Source organism: Chaetodon auriga, chromosome 18 (genome assembly GCF_051107435.1).
Source record: "Chaetodon auriga isolate fChaAug3 chromosome 18, fChaAug3.hap1, whole genome shotgun sequence".
In the NCBI taxonomy this organism is placed as follows: domain Eukaryota; kingdom Metazoa; phylum Chordata; class Actinopteri; order Chaetodontiformes; family Chaetodontidae; genus Chaetodon; species Chaetodon auriga.
Genome location: NC_135091.1, coordinates 4,859,908 through 4,877,913, shown reverse-complemented (window position 1 = coordinate 4,877,913; position 18,006 = coordinate 4,859,908). Strand labels below are relative to the sequence as shown.

General features: G+C 44.7%; 1 protein-coding gene across 1 annotated transcript in view; it reads right to left on the bottom strand.

Moving 5' to 3' along the window:
* Positions 1–18,006, bottom strand: part of syne2a (spectrin repeat containing, nuclear envelope 2a) — a 74,451-nt gene that overhangs the window by 34,101 nt on the left and 22,344 nt on the right. The window contains exons 41-66 of the mRNA XM_076756908.1: positions 17,260–17,414; positions 15,900–16,215; positions 15,311–15,475; positions 14,823–15,161; positions 14,551–14,687; positions 14,329–14,458; positions 13,213–13,383; positions 12,109–12,330; positions 9,791–9,961; positions 8,903–9,058; positions 8,461–8,702; positions 6,323–8,360; positions 5,878–6,212; positions 5,615–5,759; positions 5,040–5,240; positions 4,589–4,848; positions 4,359–4,509; positions 3,696–3,839; positions 3,464–3,595; positions 2,826–3,008; positions 2,514–2,651; positions 2,207–2,392; positions 1,794–1,916; positions 1,403–1,585; positions 1,022–1,111; positions 196–297 (exon numbers count right to left, since the gene is read on the bottom strand). Coding sequence (XP_076613023.1) covers positions 196–297; positions 1,022–1,111; positions 1,403–1,585; positions 1,794–1,916; positions 2,207–2,392; positions 2,514–2,651; positions 2,826–3,008; positions 3,464–3,595; positions 3,696–3,839; positions 4,359–4,509; positions 4,589–4,848; positions 5,040–5,240; positions 5,615–5,759; positions 5,878–6,212; positions 6,323–8,360; positions 8,461–8,702; positions 8,903–9,058; positions 9,791–9,961; positions 12,109–12,330; positions 13,213–13,383; positions 14,329–14,458; positions 14,551–14,687; positions 14,823–15,161; positions 15,311–15,475; positions 15,900–16,215; positions 17,260–17,414 — 6,615 coding nt within the window. The remainder of the gene's footprint in view (positions 1–195; positions 298–1,021; positions 1,112–1,402; positions 1,586–1,793; positions 1,917–2,206; positions 2,393–2,513; positions 2,652–2,825; positions 3,009–3,463; positions 3,596–3,695; positions 3,840–4,358; positions 4,510–4,588; positions 4,849–5,039; positions 5,241–5,614; positions 5,760–5,877; positions 6,213–6,322; positions 8,361–8,460; positions 8,703–8,902; positions 9,059–9,790; positions 9,962–12,108; positions 12,331–13,212; positions 13,384–14,328; positions 14,459–14,550; positions 14,688–14,822; positions 15,162–15,310; positions 15,476–15,899; positions 16,216–17,259; positions 17,415–18,006) is intronic.

Below are 18,006 nucleotides of genomic sequence, written 5' to 3'. Positions count from 1 at the left end.
TTGTGTATTTATTAGATTTCTTGTCAGGTCTTAAATGTGTGATGATTTGCATGTTAAATTCAGCAATTTTTAATAATAAAGTGTTAATGACATCAGCTTTTACACTGATTAATGTGACATTTTGGAATGAAACCCAAACTAAAGGAGGAACCCAGAATCATGCTCCCCTCAGCTGTAATTATTTCTCAGATTTACCTCGGGAAGACTGCATGTTAGTGTGTCAGAGGACGACGAGTGACAACTCTCGTTCTCCTCATCCTCCTCTTCCTCTGAATTAGACACCTCAAAAGCCTCCTGCTTTTAGTGATAAGGGTGAATGTTATGATCAAAACTGTTATTTCAAGGAAAGTGGAACAGCAAATTGACTTTCTGTTGACTCCTCGTAGCTCAGTTGACCTTTTCCTTAATGTGATGCTAAGGCGGGGTGGTGAGAAGAGGGATTATTTGTCAGGACGGATGCCACCACGACTCCATTAGCAGCCACACACTAATTTCTGCTGTATTTAGCACTAGTTATGTTTTTATTTAACGTGGAACCTGACAAATGTGATTTTCAGCATATTCAATGAAGCAATTTCACTGTTTAAATATACTGAGTGACAAGAAAAAGGCTTGACTAATGGAGTCTAGTGGAGGAACGCATGCTAATTTAATGAGCAAAAAGGATTGTTCGTTTTTTGGGGAAGATTCATAATAGGCAGTTCGTACCTAGGAAATAAATATTTATTTAATTGCTATTTGCTGTCTCAACCTGGAAACCAAAAGCTGTGCTGAGATGAGCCGGGCTGAGTGCAGATGATTGTTCTGGGTATGTACAGGAGGGCACGGATTGAATAATTCCCCAAAAAACAACAATAATCAGTTTGCTGCTACAACATGTCAGAATAAAACGATTAAAGAGGACATTTTTAATTGGTTTAACTCCACAAATCATTCCAGCTGTTTAATTCAAACGTCACACTTGCGTTGTTGTTTCAGCTGACGGTGAATTGGACCTTGTTATGATCGTGGTCATTATTACCTGGACGAAGTGTGCCGACCTGTCCAGCTGCTGTACTTCTTCAGGAGCGTCAGAGACCATGGCGAAGCACAGCTCGTCACTGATCTTGTTCTGTGTTCGTCAAAGAGACAAGAAAAACAGAGGGAGAGCGTGAAAAGTGACAAAAGGTGATAAACGCTGCTTCTTCTTCGAGTGTGAAGAAACATTACATAAAGCTAAAACTTACTTAGGCTAACAAGAAACACGACCTCTTGCTTAATTTAACCCTCAGTTCAATGTGAAGTAATACCAACAACGCAGGTGCTATGACTCACTCATGAAACACCGTCTGTCGAACCTCGCTGCTCTTCAACAATAACGAATCAAACCAATTATTTTTTCCATCTGCACTTCATGCTGTACCTCCAGCAGCACGGCTTGTTGCTGCGTGAGTTGTTCCAGCTCCTCGAGGGGCTGCAGGAGCAGTCTGGCTCTGGAGAAGACCAGCAGGTTCTCCTCTGCTCCCTGAGGGAGGTGAAGCTCTCCTTTGCATCTCTCCATCTCCTCCAGCGTCCGCCGCATCGACTGCATGTTGGCCAGGATCACCTTCAGGTTGAAACGGAAAAACTGGATTAACTGAGTGACTTCCTCTGACATTTGATCTTACACAACGGTCCACGAGTCCTCTTTTCATTTCGAACACTTTGAAGTCAGTGCTGTATTTTAGTGGACGTAGAGAAAGAAGATGTTACGTTTAAGATATTTTTACTACTGTCTGCATGTTCCATGTGTGCCTAGCTATGTGCTGTGTCACCTGTCGGTTGTGAAGATGCTCTGTCAGAGTGATGTCCGAGTTGTCCATGGAGGACAGAATGGCTCTGATCTTCGGGACGTTCTTCTCCAGAGTCTTCAGCTCCGCTTCCATCGCCTCCACCACCTGAGGTGAAGATTTCCAGCAACTTTTTCAGTGACTGGACTTTTATGATGAAGAACAATTCACATGCTGCGTGTACAAGAATATAAAAACGGTCTTGTTGATCAAATACAACGCACTTTCAAGATGCTACTGGTTGCATTTGTGTTAATTTTAGATTAAGTGGGGCCTCCTCCATGCACACCATGCTGCAACAATATCCCTGGTTCAATTCTTTTGTTGTGTGCACCTGCTGCTTTTTCAGGGTGTCAAACAACCTGAAATTTCTGGATTTCCTCTTTCTAAATTCTTACAACAACAGCCTGCAGCAGCTGCTCCAGCGGCTCCACGATGGTGCGTTGCATTTTGTGGACTTGTTGGTCATTCTGGTCCAGCGTCTCCTCCTGAGCGCTCATGTCGCACACTGCAGAGATCTCATCCAGGACTGGCCTGAAGTCCTGCAGGGCGTGTCTGATCCTCTCAGAGTCGTCCAGCACCAGCTGCAGTTCGGGATTTAAAATGAAGTTCATCAAGTGAACCGCATAATAATGTTGGTTTTAAACACACACAAGAATAACATGAAAATAAACTTTTGTTTGCTGGTTACTTGGTATCTCTGACCTGCAGGGAGTTTGCATGATTCTGGAGGGTTCTGGCTGTTGTGAACGAGCAGGAAGCACCGAGCCACGACTGGGCCTCGTCTAACCAGCAGGTGGAGCCGTACACAATGCCTTCAAACTCCTGAAGACAGGCGGGGATCTGACAAAGGAGTGTACAAAATATACGAAAGCAGAAGTTTTATAAACCGATTTTTAGAGGCCACTTTCCAAATTGATGCAGCTGCGATGAAGCGCCTTTTCAAGACACAGAGCATGGTTCCTGCTCCGTGTGTTACAATACAGCACAGTGCAAAGGTGACAGAGCGTGCCTGACCTTGCTGAGGAAGGCGGTGCGCTGCTCTGCCATCTGCGCTGTGTTTTGGTAGAGCTGCAGCGGTTGGGTGAGTCGGTCCATGAGTAGCTGGGCTCGATCCGGATGCTCCTCCGCAAGATCCTGCACCTCGTTCTCCAGGAGCATCATGCCGCTGTGCCATGCATCCAGCTCGTCCCACACATGCTGCAGAACAAACAGTATGAAGCATGTCGGAGCGTCAGTGTAATCCTGGATTGTCATCATCTCTCTGGAAACAGTGACTGTTTGAGAGGATTTGTTCCAGCTGTCTTGTCAGACGAGGTTAAGTTGCGCTCTCCTTCGTACTGGAAACTTTTTGCTAGCCTGCTGCGCTGTAGCTTCTTCATATAGCCTACATAGATTTGCACAATAGCTAAAATAGCTAGCAGAAGCTACTATTGGTGGCAGGCAGCCTTTACCTCAAACTGAGTGATGGCAACAAAACTAATTCAAAAGTGGTATATTTTATCAACCACTTTTAAAAAAAGAGTGATTGACTTCCAAGAAAAATAAAGTTTAAACAAACTTACAACATCAAGACATCAATGAAGAATATGGAAACTTGTGCCCATCAGCAGATCAACGGACATCCACACAGACACACATGAATCAACACACACCTTGAGCACATTTTGCGCTTCATTCACTGTTGGACTCCTTTGCTCCAGTAACATTTTCACTTTCTCCAGACCAGAAGTCAACTCCACCACTTGATTACCCAGCTTCCTAACTGGGCCGCTCGTCTCAGTGAGCTGTAGGACGACCACACATACAAACATTTAGAAATATATGCAAAGTTTTGGTGGGAGATGAGATGACACCGAGGATGGATTCAGTTCTGTTTCCTGTTACCTTCTCCTCTTCTCTTTGCAGACACAGCTGAACTTCTTGTAGCCTTCTGCTGATATCAGGTGGTATCTCAGAATATCGGCTCTGCACACCTTCCACGATACGCTTGAGTTTGGCTTGCTGGGAGGACAAATCCTTTCTGAGCTCCTGTCAGTGTGGAAATGCGTGAAAAGGACAGGAGATATGCAAGATGAGGTCAAACTTTGAGCCATTCACAAATTTGTTTAACTCATTTTCCAGTTTAAGGTTGACGGTAAGCTTACAGCAGCCCCTCACAAGTTCAGAGCGCTTTAAAAGAGAGATGACTGGTAGTAAACTATTACCGTCCTGCTGACTTTTCACACGAGACTGACCCCGACTTGAAAAGACCCCTTACTGTCTAATTATTGAAGCTACATGTGTCCTGTAGCTGTGAAAACAAGCTGGTCAACACAATTTATATTTCTCACTGGCGCCGTGAATAAACATAACATAAAACTTAACTTAAAAACACCATTTGATCACCAGTAAATAACCAAACATGTTTGAGGAAAACAGATTGAAAGACACTTAAGTTTCTGTCTGTGTCATCACTTTCCTCATGCATGTCTTCTTCAACTGCCTGCTTACAAATCTCAAGCTCCAGTTTTCAAGCTCAGACAATGAAGCACAAAAAAGGAGGCTGACCTTTTGTTTGCGTGGGTCTGAACAGGCTTCCAGTGAGGGCAGAATGGCAGACATGTGTTGCTCCACCTCTCCTATCACCTGCTGGACTTGCTGCCTCTCTCTCTCCTCTGCCTGGGCTGCAGCTACCACCAGCTGGTTCCTCTCTCTTAAGCTGTGGAGAACAGGATCATCTCAGCATGTCTGACATTAATGAGTCATCACTTTCCACATGTAGATTAATCAAATCCCACCTCCTGACATTCTCTTGGATCTTCACTAGTGTTTTGCCAACAGGTCCAGGACCGATGAGATCCTGGGAGCTAGATAAGCTCAGGGCGTGCTCCAGTCGATGCTCCAGGGAGGCTAAGGCCTGCTGCTCCTGCTCCAGCCCGGCCTGGTGCATCTCAGCCTGAGCCAGAAGCTCCTGGGGCTCCTCCTGAGTGAAGCTCATGGCGGAGGAGTCGGGAACATCAGCCTGAAGACTGGCCAAAAAGCTGCAACACTGCTTCATCTAAACAAATTGGAATTATTATTTTAATAATAATATCGATCTTTATTTTTACAGTACTTTTCAAAACAAAGGTGCAGGTTTGAACCAGGATTTAAACAGTTCAGGACTGAGGGAAATAAATAAAACAACGCATTTCCAACATCTGTCTGATCTGTTTTATTTTTGTTGTTTTTGCTATTGGTAAAACTCACACTAGTAGTAATATCCTTCCATTCCTCTCCTCTCTGCTCTGTGTGCGCCATCAGGAGGCCGATACCACGTCGTAATGATGCCCACCGCCTCCAGAGGGCGCCCAGCTCGCCGTCCTTTCCAACCCCACAGCCCTGCATTGGACATCCAGCTCTCAGTTCTTCTATCCTACCAGCGAGGCTGCGAAGATCCTCCATCAGAAGCTTTATGAGGAGATTAAATGAAGTTCAAAGAAAGTCTGAATCAGGCAGTAATTCCTTCTACATGTACCTTACGTTGATCAACATGTCCAGTGCATTCCTGTAACAGTGGTCCAGGTACATGTGGTACTCCAAACAACTAAAAACCAGGCTCAATCTGCAGCCATGCTAGCAGCTCTGTGAGGCTGCACATAGGCAAAGAGGTGTTTCAATAGCTAAACGCTAACATCAGCATGCTAACTCACAATGACAATGCTAACATGCTAATGCTGTGAGTTGGTTACCACGTTCCCCATTTGCTAATAAGCACTAATTGTAACTCATGCATGCAGAAACATTTACTAATCATCAGAAAAATAATGCTGCATCAGACCCACCTCAGCTCGTGTTTGCTGGGCGACACACCTGTCATATGACGTCACCTGTTCTGCAGCACATTCTGAAAGTTTGGCTTCAAGCCCTGAAAGACGCTGACGTATGTCTTCATGATACTTCCTGTGGCTTTGCTGCCTTATTTCACACCTGTGAGAAATTTGTCCTTTAAGTTTTTTTTAATTTCTTGAAATGATGAACGAGAAAGAACATAAATAATGACAACAATGTGATATCTACACTTCAGTGAGATGAGAACAGCTAGTACCTCTGCAAGGTCTCCAGTCTGAGCTGGGCTTGGGCCTCCAGTGTGGCTCTTCCCACCAACAGCTGACTGAGGATGGTGATGTGGAGCTGCTCAGTCTTTGGGCGGGACAGGCAGGGTTGCTGGGGCAACAGTTCTGTAAGGTGGTTGATGTGAGCCTGAAATCCATCTTCAAGAGCTTCTAGAGCCTGCTGAGTCTGTCTTTGTTCCTCGGTGCAGTCCAAAAACCCTCCAGGAGCTGATAAGAAGGTGGCTTCAGCATTATGAAGGAAGCCTATTGCTCCCTGAGCGGCCCACTGGTAATCCTTCAAGGATTCTCTAGCCTGGGATAAACTCTCCTGTTGAATACACATTACATGATCAAGCATAATTTTTGGAGAAACAACACACAAAAGTATTAATTATGTATTAAAAGTAGGCTGGATTAGCCTCGAACATTTCAGCTTACCATTCGTAAGTGGCACTGGTGCTTGGTTGCATCCCTGAGAGAGTAAAGTTCCTTGTAGTTCTTGAGGTTAGTTTTTTCTTTCCGTGCCAGACCTTCCAGCACTCTCATGCCAGACTCCATATTTCTCCAAAGAACCCAATACCTTCGTAGTGCAATATCTACAGCTTTTTCATCTGGATTCACTGGTTCCGCTCCCTCCAGCTCCACTTTTGTTCTTTGGAAAAGCTCCATTAAGGCAGGAAGTTCAGAGGAAAAACGCAGACCCAACAGAAGCTTGGCCTCAAGGCTTTTGATATCATCCGTGACAGAATACTCCCAGGAGACCAAAGTTTCCACAGTGCGGCGAATCCTTTGCCTCTCTGATTCAAGTTCAGATGGGTACAGCTCCTGAGCTATGGCCTCCAACTGGTCTGCTGCTTCTTGACACTGCGTCTTTACCAAAGGAAGTTCAACCAAGAGCGTTTGGCACAGTCTGAATCTCTCACCTAAACTGATTGTTTTATCTTTGGCACGCTGGATTTGCTGTTTGGCAATGTCCCTAGATTCCTCCATTTGTCTCCTCAGGTGCAGATATTTGTCTTGCTCAAAGGCATTAACACTAAGAGCTTTGCACTGGTCTTGCAGTTCCCCGATGGTGCACAGCAGGGCGCTTCTCTTGGCCTCCTGGCAGTGCTGAAGCTCTTGTACTTCACACTGATGCTCCATTAGCATGTGCTTCCAATGATCAATTGTTGAAAGGGTTTCCAGTGTTAAAGGGAACCGCTGCTGCTTCAGATCGGTGGAAATTTGCTGTAAACTAGCCTGGACGGTTGATAACTCCGCATCTGAAGAGGTTCTCTCGTGAATCAGCTCTTCTAATTCCCAGCTGGTTGCTTTCTCATGGGCTAGCAATCCATCTAATTCTGTCCAAAGGCCTGACAGTCTGTTGACAAGGTAGCGGCTCTCTCCTGGACTCAACCCTACAGCTACTTCCCTGCAACTTTCTGTCATTGCTTCCACCAGTTTCAGTTGTCTCTCTACCTCCATTGTGGCTGACTTGTGACTTCTCAGTTCACTCTCCAGCTTTCTGATGTCAGTTTTGGAGACATTGTCAACATGGGCGCAGGGGTCTCTTTTAGCTTGCGTTTCTGCTAGCCAGGCATCCATGCTAGAGAGCTGGCATAACAGTTTCTCCCTGTCCTGTAGATTTTTCTTCATGGTATCAAGAACATGATCCAAGCTGTCAGCAATGGCTTCGTACAGATCTTCTACTGTCTTCAGTACTTGGTCACTTTCCTCCTTTTCCGTATCAGGGGCTATATCTTTCATCTGCTCAACTTCTGCTTGCATCTTGGACCTTCGAGACCAAATATCAGTCTGAAATTTCTTCATCTCAGCAATCTGAATACGAGCCTCCTCTGGGAAAAGAGCTAACTTTTTCCCAACAGAGATGTGGTTTTCTGCCTGCTTCCCCCACATGATCAAGTCTTGCAATTTCTTGTTGATCTTAGCTGAAGAAATGCCTCCACTGCTGTACGTGGAAGTGTCAAGTTTGCTCTTGGTGTCATTTAGCAAGGACACCAGTTTCTGAAGAGTATGCTTGATCTCATCCTTCTCTTTCTGACCCAGAGAGAAGTTGACAAGAGCGTCTGACTGGGACTGCAAGTGCAGATAAAGCTGGTTGTACAGTTTTAGGTCTGTGGTTAGACAAAAAAGTTCTAAAGCGCTTTTGCTGTCATGGCTTTGAAAGCTGGATTTCTGAAGAGCTTCAAGCTTGTCCTGAAGCTGCTCGCTCTCTTGAATCAGAAGAGAGGACTGAGAGGTGGAGCTCGAGGCGTGCTGCAGAGCTCTTTTGATACTTCCTTCTAAAAGCCTCCATTGCTCCTGAACATCTCCAAGATGGGCAAGAAGAGCACCTGAACTTTCAGCGTCGCTCAAGTGGACTGACAACTGGCTACTTAGGTGGAGGAGCTCTTCCATCATGGGTTTTTTCTGCACCATGGTTTTCAGCAGGGCATGGAGTTTGTCAGCTTGAAGGGCACTGCTTCCCAAAGTATTTCTGGCAAATCCATCACAAAAGAATAAGAAAGTAAAATGCATAAGATACACAAACAAATACGATTAAGTAATGATTCTGTTAACCAGAAAGGATCACTTACAAGCTCATTTTGTCCTTCTCATCAGCTAGAACCTCTAAGAAAGCTCTGATGATCTTCATCTGTTTGTGATACTGTTTGACCTGATCCAGCTGTGCTGCTTTGACCTGCACTGTGGCGGAGGCATCCAGCAGTGCAGCGCTCCACTGTCCTTCAACACTTTTTAAGAGATCTGGGTCACAAATCCTGGCAGCGCTCGTGCTTTTCACGGCAGCCACTTGCTCCTGCACACAGCACCTGTAGTCCTACAGAGAACAAAGATTTGACATTTTTGTACAGATATCGATTGTTGCAACAATAGGTCGGATGTTAAAGATATAGGTTTATATTTTATTTAATTCAAAAGAGGTCAATCACACCAGAATGAAGCTCTTGTCATACAGAAGTTGGTACAAAGTACATGTGCCATGACGGTAATCATGATGAACAGAAGTGCATGCAGTACCTCTGCCTCCTGCAGTTGTTTGGCCATTGCAGAGACATCGAGTTGTGCTGCTTGATAGCGACATGCCAGAACTTTCTGGACAGTTCGTATTAGTCGAATCTCTGGTTCACCAGGGGAGGACTTCAGGTACCAATTCAAATCAATGTGTGGAGTCCGCTAAAAGGTAAAAATAATCCAAATAAAAATAAAGGGTAAACTATTTATGAAATATCTTGTTAAAGCTCTGCATGTCAATTAATCTGACAATTATTATCAAGATCAGTTGATTAATAAAACCCTGACTTCTGCTTTCCTGTCTACAAACTATGAGTCTAACTGCAGGCTTAAGAGAATTTATTTACAAAATGACCACCAAGGACACCAGAAGCGACTGAGCTGCATCTTTCTTTCAAGCTTAGTTTGCTTGGTTTCCATCTTTCTCAAGGTTAATACACGTCGACATGATGAATAGTTTTTCCAAAAATAAACAGCAAATTTGGATGTCCAAGTCACAGACTGCATACTTTCAGCAATTGCACCCACTAATGACTCTGCAGGAAATCGTTGTGTCTCACAGGTCCTTCCTGTGGACCTTCTCGTCAGCAGCATCATGGGAATAAACAAACATCAATCAAAACACTGCCACTCTTATCTGTCCACTGTTTATTGCAATTAGAACTGACCTCCTGCCCTTTCTGGACACTTGAAGCCATGCAGTTCTATTTAAAATCATTTAAAGTGTTCATTAAACATACTGTGTGCAACTACAGAAAACACATCCGTGCCACAAACAGTGAATTCATAGTGAATTCATCAGTCTATTAACCCACAGCGACTTTTTGTCATGTGGCAAACTTGCAGTAGAGCCACATTATTGAAAGAGGTGCATTAAACCCAGCTGATACTTACATTTATTATGTTACTTTTTTCCACCAAGCTCTGGATCTCAGACAAAATATCCTGCATGCTGCACTCGTGTCCACAGGACTCTGGTGATCCACCCGTTGTCTCCCCGGCCTGCAGATCAGCTGCCAAAGCCGGCGCTGTCCTCTCAGGCTCCATGCTTTCCTGGATCTGATGCTACAGACACAGAAGACAGGGGTGGTGTCACATTTTAACCTCCTTCTTCTCCTTGTTTGTCCGCAGATAATAACAGAGCTTCCTGTTCTTTCCCTGCTCCACGCTGGTGAATATTACTAAGTTCATGGCAGCCTGGCGAGTCAGTGCAGTTAGCAGAAGAATGTGCCCGAGTAGGGAGCAGTCTGCCCCGAGGGAAGGAAGGATTCAAGTCTATTCGCCTACAAAGGGCAGCCTCCTTTACTCTTTACAGAAATAATTGATCTGTTATGATGTGGTTAGACAGGGAAACACTAAAACATGACATGAACTGCTGAGCTACTGGACTGCGAACGGGGGAGGAGGCTTTTGACATATTTGAGACATGAGCAAAGGTGTGTCTTGTCGCAGGGTGCAGGTGGAGCGTGTGGAGGATTTGAGGAATCTGATTCGCTGTCGGAAAAAACAGTATAAGGAAGAATGACTTTTACTGTTTAGGTCAAGTTTGGCTTACAAATACCTCTTTCTCAAAAGTGGTGCAAACATTCAGATGCTGGAGTTTTAGCATTATCTCACACATTTGAATCACAGGTTGGGTAAACTGCACACTTTGAGTTTCTGAGCACCATATCAGTGTAAGAAATAGGAGGAAGTGCACCCAAATATCTGTAATCTCTTATTTTTTAATTCTTAATTTTTTGCAACTGACCTCTGAATCGTGAACAAATTCTCAAAAATACTCAAAAAAGCCAAAAAGCCAGTTAGCGGCTTCTTAAACAGGAATATTTTGGTATTCGGAGGAACATTTTAGGGCTGTGCCGTTTACAGGGAGAAGGTACGCTGTCATTACTCACAGTAATGACAGGTTATCTCTGGAGAAGTTCATCACTTCCTCTGAGGACTGTGGCTTGTACGATCAGACATATCTAGAAACTGAAGAGCTCGACATGAAAGCGGTCTTCTGTTAGGTGGCACGTAGAGTTTGGTTTTGAGACGCTCCCTGATGATATAAGTGCCAAAGTAAAGGGTGCTGGCGAGGCACTGCACTGAACCGTCCCTGCAGATATTGACAGTTACCAGGCAGAAGGCAAACAGTATTAACAGCAGCAAAGTACTAACAGCACTTCTTTCCTCTCTTTCAGGAAACTCTCTTAAGCTTTAATTTCTTCCTCCTGGCAGTGACTGTAGGTATTTACTTGATTTTTTTGGATGTCGGTGAAAAGAAAGCCTTGCTGTCTATAGACTCATATTTCTGCCTCATCGTCCTTATTTTTGCATTTTCTGCATTCACTTCATCCTTCATGTCTTGGGAGCTACAGCAGACTCAGCTGACGAGGGATCTTTTCTGAAATGGTGTTAATAGGTCTTTGATGAGATGAAGATGAGGAATGTTCCCTAAAAACATGAATGCTAAAACTGTATGCCTCGTCTTTGGAAAATGTTCGGAGATTCAAATGCCAAATGGTGGGGGGAGTAAATATACTGAAAGGCAATTTAGGATAAAATAACACTTGCAAAATGTCAGAAATGCACAAAATTCACTGAACATTCAACCTCTCTGGGTTGGAAGGTAAGAGAAGAGAAGAAGAATGGTTTGCAAATGTCAAAAAAGGCCATTTAATAAGTGGAACTTAGGAAACCAAGGACTGTGTTTAGCCTGGGAAAGAGTGACAAACATTTGCCCCACTATTCAAATTCAAGTAAATTTTAATTTAATTAGGCTGTAATGATTGCAAAAGATGGAGAGCAGCCATTTTTCAGCATTTTATTACGTCATACTGCATATCAGGAACTTTTATGAGACATCCTGGTGGCCGAGATGGACCTTATCTGAGTCCAGCTAGGACCTTTGCTGCATGTCCTCCCACTGTCTCTGCGCCTTCTCATTTCCTATCAGCTCTCCACTACTAGTGTTTGCTAAAATGTCCCCAAAATACTTAAAAACACGTCATACTTTCATACCTGGTGGGGTAACAAGGTAAATTGGAGGGGTCGCATGATGATTAAGAGGATACATTTTCAGATTTTCCTCTAATTTTTGGATGTTTTACTGGATAATTTGACCTCTGCAGGCCTCGAAAAACTACTCAAATAGAACAAGCAAAAATATGTTCACTAGTTGTAGACTTTGTTTTCTTTAGAGGGGTCATAAGCCAAAAAGTAACCTCTACCTGTGTGTCCTCCAGTGATTCACTTTCTTGTACTGGCAGTGCAGCGTTGTCTCGTCTTTCTGGCACTTTTGAAAGTTCGGTGCATTCAGGGTCACTTGCTTCTTCTGTGTTTTCTCCCTCTGCCACCTCAGAATGTCCTGCGTCTGCGCTCCGTGCCGCGTCATCAACAGTCAGCTGTTTATTGTCACTGGCAGGTATCTGTGGTTCAGTCGATGCATCTCCCTCCACAGAGAACAAGACTGAGCTCATTGTTTGCTCTTCACCGTCACAGCGATCTGTCAACTCTTGTTTGACATCCGGACATGACGTTTCTGCTGCATGTGCACCAGTGAGCTGCCACTCAACAACACTGGTGCAGGATTTAGAGGAACTCGACAGGCCATTGTGCATTAATTCACAGGCTTCTGACTTTTCTTTGCATGATAATTTGGGAGATTTTACCTCCTCTAACTCAGTACTTACTAACGCCAGAGGGTTTTCTGGCAGTGAGTCTGCCACTCGAGACTCATTTAATGCAAGACTCTTTAAACCATGGATTTTCAGGTGCGTCTCACCTGACTCAGGGTGGATTAATGTTGTACAAAGTCCAGATTTCTTCTCAGGAAACCCTAAACTTGAAACTTCTGCGAGCTTTGCATCACAGAGCTCTGCTCCCTGTGAACATGTGAGGAGATCTTGACTGTTGGCTTCAACCTTTTCCCTTTGCTGCAGGTGCTGTGGCTGAAACCCAGGCGGCTCCACGTCCAGCACTATCGTGAACACTTTATCTCGGCTCATATCTCGGCTTATTTTTGGAGGAACTGGAGTTAACTGCTCAGATTCTTCTTTGACCGTTTCCAGAGGGCCTTTAATTTTCATTTGGCCTTTTTGATCACTTTCAGAGTTTCCCTTGTTGTCTGTTGCAAAAAGGGACGGAGACGCAGGGGGACACACGGCTGTAGTTTTATCAGGTGAAGCTAAATATGATGCATTTTCTTCAGCATCTCTGTCACAACGATCGTGACTGACCTGTGAAACCTATTAAATTTAATAAAAATATCAACCACAAAATCCTTATACCATCATCATTATCACATTGAATGGTACGATACAAGTACAACTCACCAGGCATTTAGTGAAGGTTTCAAGTGCAGGAGTGCTTTCACTGAGTGCATCTGAAGCACTTCTCTTCAGGTTCTCTGTCACTTCTGCTCCCAGACAGTTTAGCAGAAAGTCTCGTTCTGAGAGTTCTTCACGAAGAGCTCGTTGAAGCTGCAAACCCTCATCCAGAGCCGCCTACGAGACCAAAAAGCATAAAGTCAAAAAAAGACCTTGGCACAAAATTTTGCGCCAAACCAACCGGTAAATGGAGAGAGATCTCACAGGACAAGTGAATATTCTGATCTGCTGGTGGTGCCAGATGAAAAATCATGGGATCATCAAAGTCATTAGGGTTCATCCTCTGACCTCTATGAATGTCTGTACATCATGTTACGGCAGTCAATCCAGTAGCAGTCGAGCTACACAACACATAGCAGTCAGTTATGAGTCCCTTAAACTACCAAGCTGACACAATGGTTGGATATACGAGCTGAAAAGGTGCATCATTTTGCATTTTACCATTAATAATTATTTCATAGACGTTAGTATAATTACTGTACTTGAACAAACAAAAGATCATCAGAAAGACGACTGGCAAAACAGGATCAGCGCTGTTGAGTTAAGCTTTCAGAGTTTTTGGCTGTGACCGACATAAGACTGACGGAAAAATGAGTCACAACATGTTAATGATCTTTTGTAAATCCAAAGAGCAAATCTTTATGAAATTCAGCCACATCCTCCCTGTGACGACTTCAATGTTCACCCCTTCCCCTCCGAGTGTGATTTAAGGGATGGAACTGTGGCATTTTAAGAACCGCTTAAGGAAATGAGTCCTGCTGGGTCCAGAAATCAGAGTTTTTTGTCCTAAGACAGATAGCAAAAGGTAATGGTCTTGGTATTTACACAAAGTGCAGGTGAAACGGTGTTGGATTGAGGTTTATTGCATTCATGGCAGCTACTCACTGTCCTGAACTTATGTTAAGCATGAAGCAACAGAAAACGTCATCAAGGGCTGGTTCAACTCGAGCACACGTACCTTTTGGCTTTAAGCTTGTTACATAAGAGTGGATATCTGCTAATATTTTGAGTTTGAATCAGTGGATTAACAGACACACGTGTAGACACGTTGGTGTATTTTACCTGGCTGGGTGATGATGGTTCGGCTCGTTCTGCTTGGCTCCACTTGTGCAGCTGGCTGATGACCTGTCTCACCCTGTTCACAGTGTTTTCAGCACACTTCTGCTTCTTCTGTAGGAAAATGGACCAGAGGCTACGGCAACAGAGAGAGAGCGAGAGACATTTGGATGATTAATCAGTTTGAATGTGACTTCTCTGTTTTGAAATGAGAACGAGGCAAAGTACCTGTCAAGGTCTTTAGCAACTGCATCAACGGTCAAAACGACACCTGCAGGTAGCGCTCCTTGAGTGATGCTCGACTCTGCTGTCTTCTGCAGGTCGTTAACTCTTGATGCCAAATCTGTCAGCCTGGTATGACAATCCTGAGAGAGAGAGAGAGAGAGAGAGATAAATGCTTCTCTGATGAGACTGTGTTTATCATAGGAGTGTGGACAGACGGGCAAATCCATGAACTTAGTAAGGGATAAAGCGACATTTTCTAGGATCTTTAACAATACCTGTATTGTGTTCCACTCCTGTTTGAGCTGGCTGATATCAGGCAACACTTCACAGTTCTCACACAGACTGCCCAAAGTTTCAGCCACGTCGTTCAGTGCCGTCCGAACAAAGGAGACCTCTTCCTCCACTTGTTGAGCTCTCTGGTTGCCGTTTTCTGTGAGCGGTGGCAGATTTTGTCTGATGTTGCTCTCCAGTGCCCTCTGGTGGTTTTGGTGGATGCTGACTTGCTGGGGGAAGCTGGCCTGGGCCTCCGCCGTGGAACTGGCTGTGATGGAGTCCTTGAGTGTTACAATCTGTAAAACGTCTTTTTCTATGTTTGTTGCTTCTTGTAGCAAAGCCTGAAAAGTGGAGCGAATGACAGAAAGATAATACAGGTGGCTGAATGTTAGGAAATGTCTTTTTACATTAACGCAGAATGAATATGGAACAAAAACTTTCAGAGATCTTGGACATGATTCAGCGGGTCAGTTTACTTAATGGACCTGACCTCCAGAGCTGGTAGATCTGTGACCAGTCCTGGTGAGCTTTCTTTCTGGGCTTGACAGGCTGACATCCTTTCCTGTAGGGATGTCAATTTATGGTGGCAGACCTGCAGTAAGTTGCCGGAATGTGGCTCATTACACACACCTTCCTCGAGGCGGGAACACACACCCTGTGGACATTCAGGAACACCAAGTGACTGTCAGACGGCTTTTCGTTTCACACTCATTGTAATTACATCGAACCAGGCGTTCTCAGCCTGTTTAAAGATGAGCTAAAGCATCCCTTCATCGACCCAACCTGTTATATAGTTTTAGCACAGGTACAGCCTTAAACCCCCTCCTCAGTTTAGTGAGGTCTGCTCCACTTTGACGCAGACAGCCTCCTTGACTCCCTCTTCAAACCACCTGTCTTCTCTGTCTGGGATACGCACATCTTCATCATTAAAACTATGTTAACCAAGTTCATATTTTACTTTCAGCTAATTATTTCACCTGTTATCCATCACTTGACAAACTTTTTCACTTGTTTATTCTTTGTTTTATGGTAATTATTTCAGCTGTGTTAAACCATGATACTAGAACATGAAGTTTTACCTTCAGCTCTGCCATCAGCGATGACCAGCGGCTCTCCGGCTCATCCGAGGAGGAGTCTTTGCAGACGGTGTTGCTGGTTCGCTCATCCAGCTCCCTCCTCTGTTCAGCCGGGCTGGTTACAGTTAATTGCAGGGATTCAGCCTCATCCTGCAGTCGACTGGCTTGAAGGCAGATTTGACTGCGCTCAGCTGTGCCGGGCCAGGGGAATGCAGCGGGGAGCTGGGTGGTTCTGTGCTGCAGCTCCTCCACTTTGCAGCAGGCCTCCTGTCTGTGGGCCAGGTAGGAGGAGGTGGGCTCCTGATCAGCTTGCAGAACACTGAAGCACCAAGAGAACATGCATGGAGTACATGCATGACGGAGATAGCCCAGAGAAAACAAGGACTGTTTCAATTGTAAAGGGTTTGCTTTTATATGGATGAGGAGGCAATTCAACAGTGTGAGAGGAGCAAGTTAAATGTTTAGGCGGGTGGTGTGATAAGGATGGAGACAGCAGGTAGTGGTAAAGCAGTCTGGTCAGCTGCCATGTTTGCTGTGGACCCTGACAGTGTACGATGCACCTGCTTCAAAGATAGACCAGCTAAGAGAATGATTGGCTCTGACATTAGATGTTGGCTGGAAGCCCCACACCGCCTCAGCATTGTGGTCTTATATGGAAAAGGGATTTGGAATGTAAATGTGCAAAAGCAAGGCTGGAGATGATGCTGTTGGGGTTTAAGGATGTAGCAGTGTGAAGTTCAGAGCCAGTAGTCTCAGCAGGGAGAAGGTGAAACGCAAGGGAGGTAGTTTTACAAGCTCAGGCAGCACTTAGACATTGGTATACTGTAGGGCAGCTACAGTGTGGGCTTGGGGGGGGTTTGGACTACATGGAGCAGAGCAACAGCAGTGGGCACGAGGAAACTGGTTGGAGAGGAATTTCAGAGACAAGAGTTGGGAAAGTGCAGACTGGAGGAAACTGGAAGCAGGCAGGATTAGATTCATGCTGGGAGCAACTTATGATCAGCTTCCATCTCCCCAAAAAATCTGAGCAGACGGATAGACAAGGAGCCAGGATGTACTTTTCAACTTCAGGTACAGCTTCACTTGAACTGCTTTGTAACCAAGTGCTGCTGAAGTGCTGAGCAGCAGCCACTGAGAGTAAGAGTCTAGAAGTGAACTCTCGAGATGCAGAAGGGGAACACGGTGGGATCTTGTTTGTTGGGAGGGGCTGAAAAGTGTGGGGGACACGCACTGCAGGGCCTAGTGAAAGGTCAAAACTCATTTAACACCAAAACACGGCTTAACTCCAGAAAAATCTGCATTTCCAAACCTAAAAACTGTGAGGTGAATCAGTGAGGGAAAGTCATACGCTGGCTGCACTCACCTGTGATGAGGCTGAACTGACTGGAGACGGTCCCTCTGCTGCTCCTCTGTGTCCTGAATGTCCCGTTTCAGGTCGTCTCCATCACACAGTCTGTGGCTCAGACCGTTTCCAGTAACCCTGAGCTCTTCAAGGCCGGCCTCACCCTCTGCCGTTGCCTGAACAAACATTTTCACAGATCAGTTTTAATTCTTTACGCGGCGATGGCAGCGGTCTGTCACTGCACAGCGTGATGAGTGTGTGGTTATTGTCTTTATTTTAATCTGTGCACACAAATCCGCCATTCCAAGATGTTCTCAGCAGCAACAAATGGACACTCCCTGTTGCTGAACAAGTAGAAACAAATGAAGACGGAAAGAAACAACAGATCTGTGTGACCACACCCTCATGTGACAATACACACCACTGTGACAACTGACATCTGAACAGCGCTGGAGAAAGTACGCAGATCCTGTACTACTAATACCACACTGTGAAAACACTCTGCTACCAGTAAAAGTCCTTAAAAGTAAAAGTACTCAATGCAGAGGAATGTACTCACTGACTGTTGTACTATTATATGTTACATCATTGGATTATCATGACTCATGCATTAATGTGAAGCAGGAGTTTACTGCTACAGCTGGTTGAGGTGGAGCTCATTTTGAACTAATGATTATTTTTTATTATGGATTAATCATTTTATCTGTTAATGGACTGTTTGCTTTGGAGAAATTCTAAAGAATAGTGAGAAATGTCATCACAGTTACC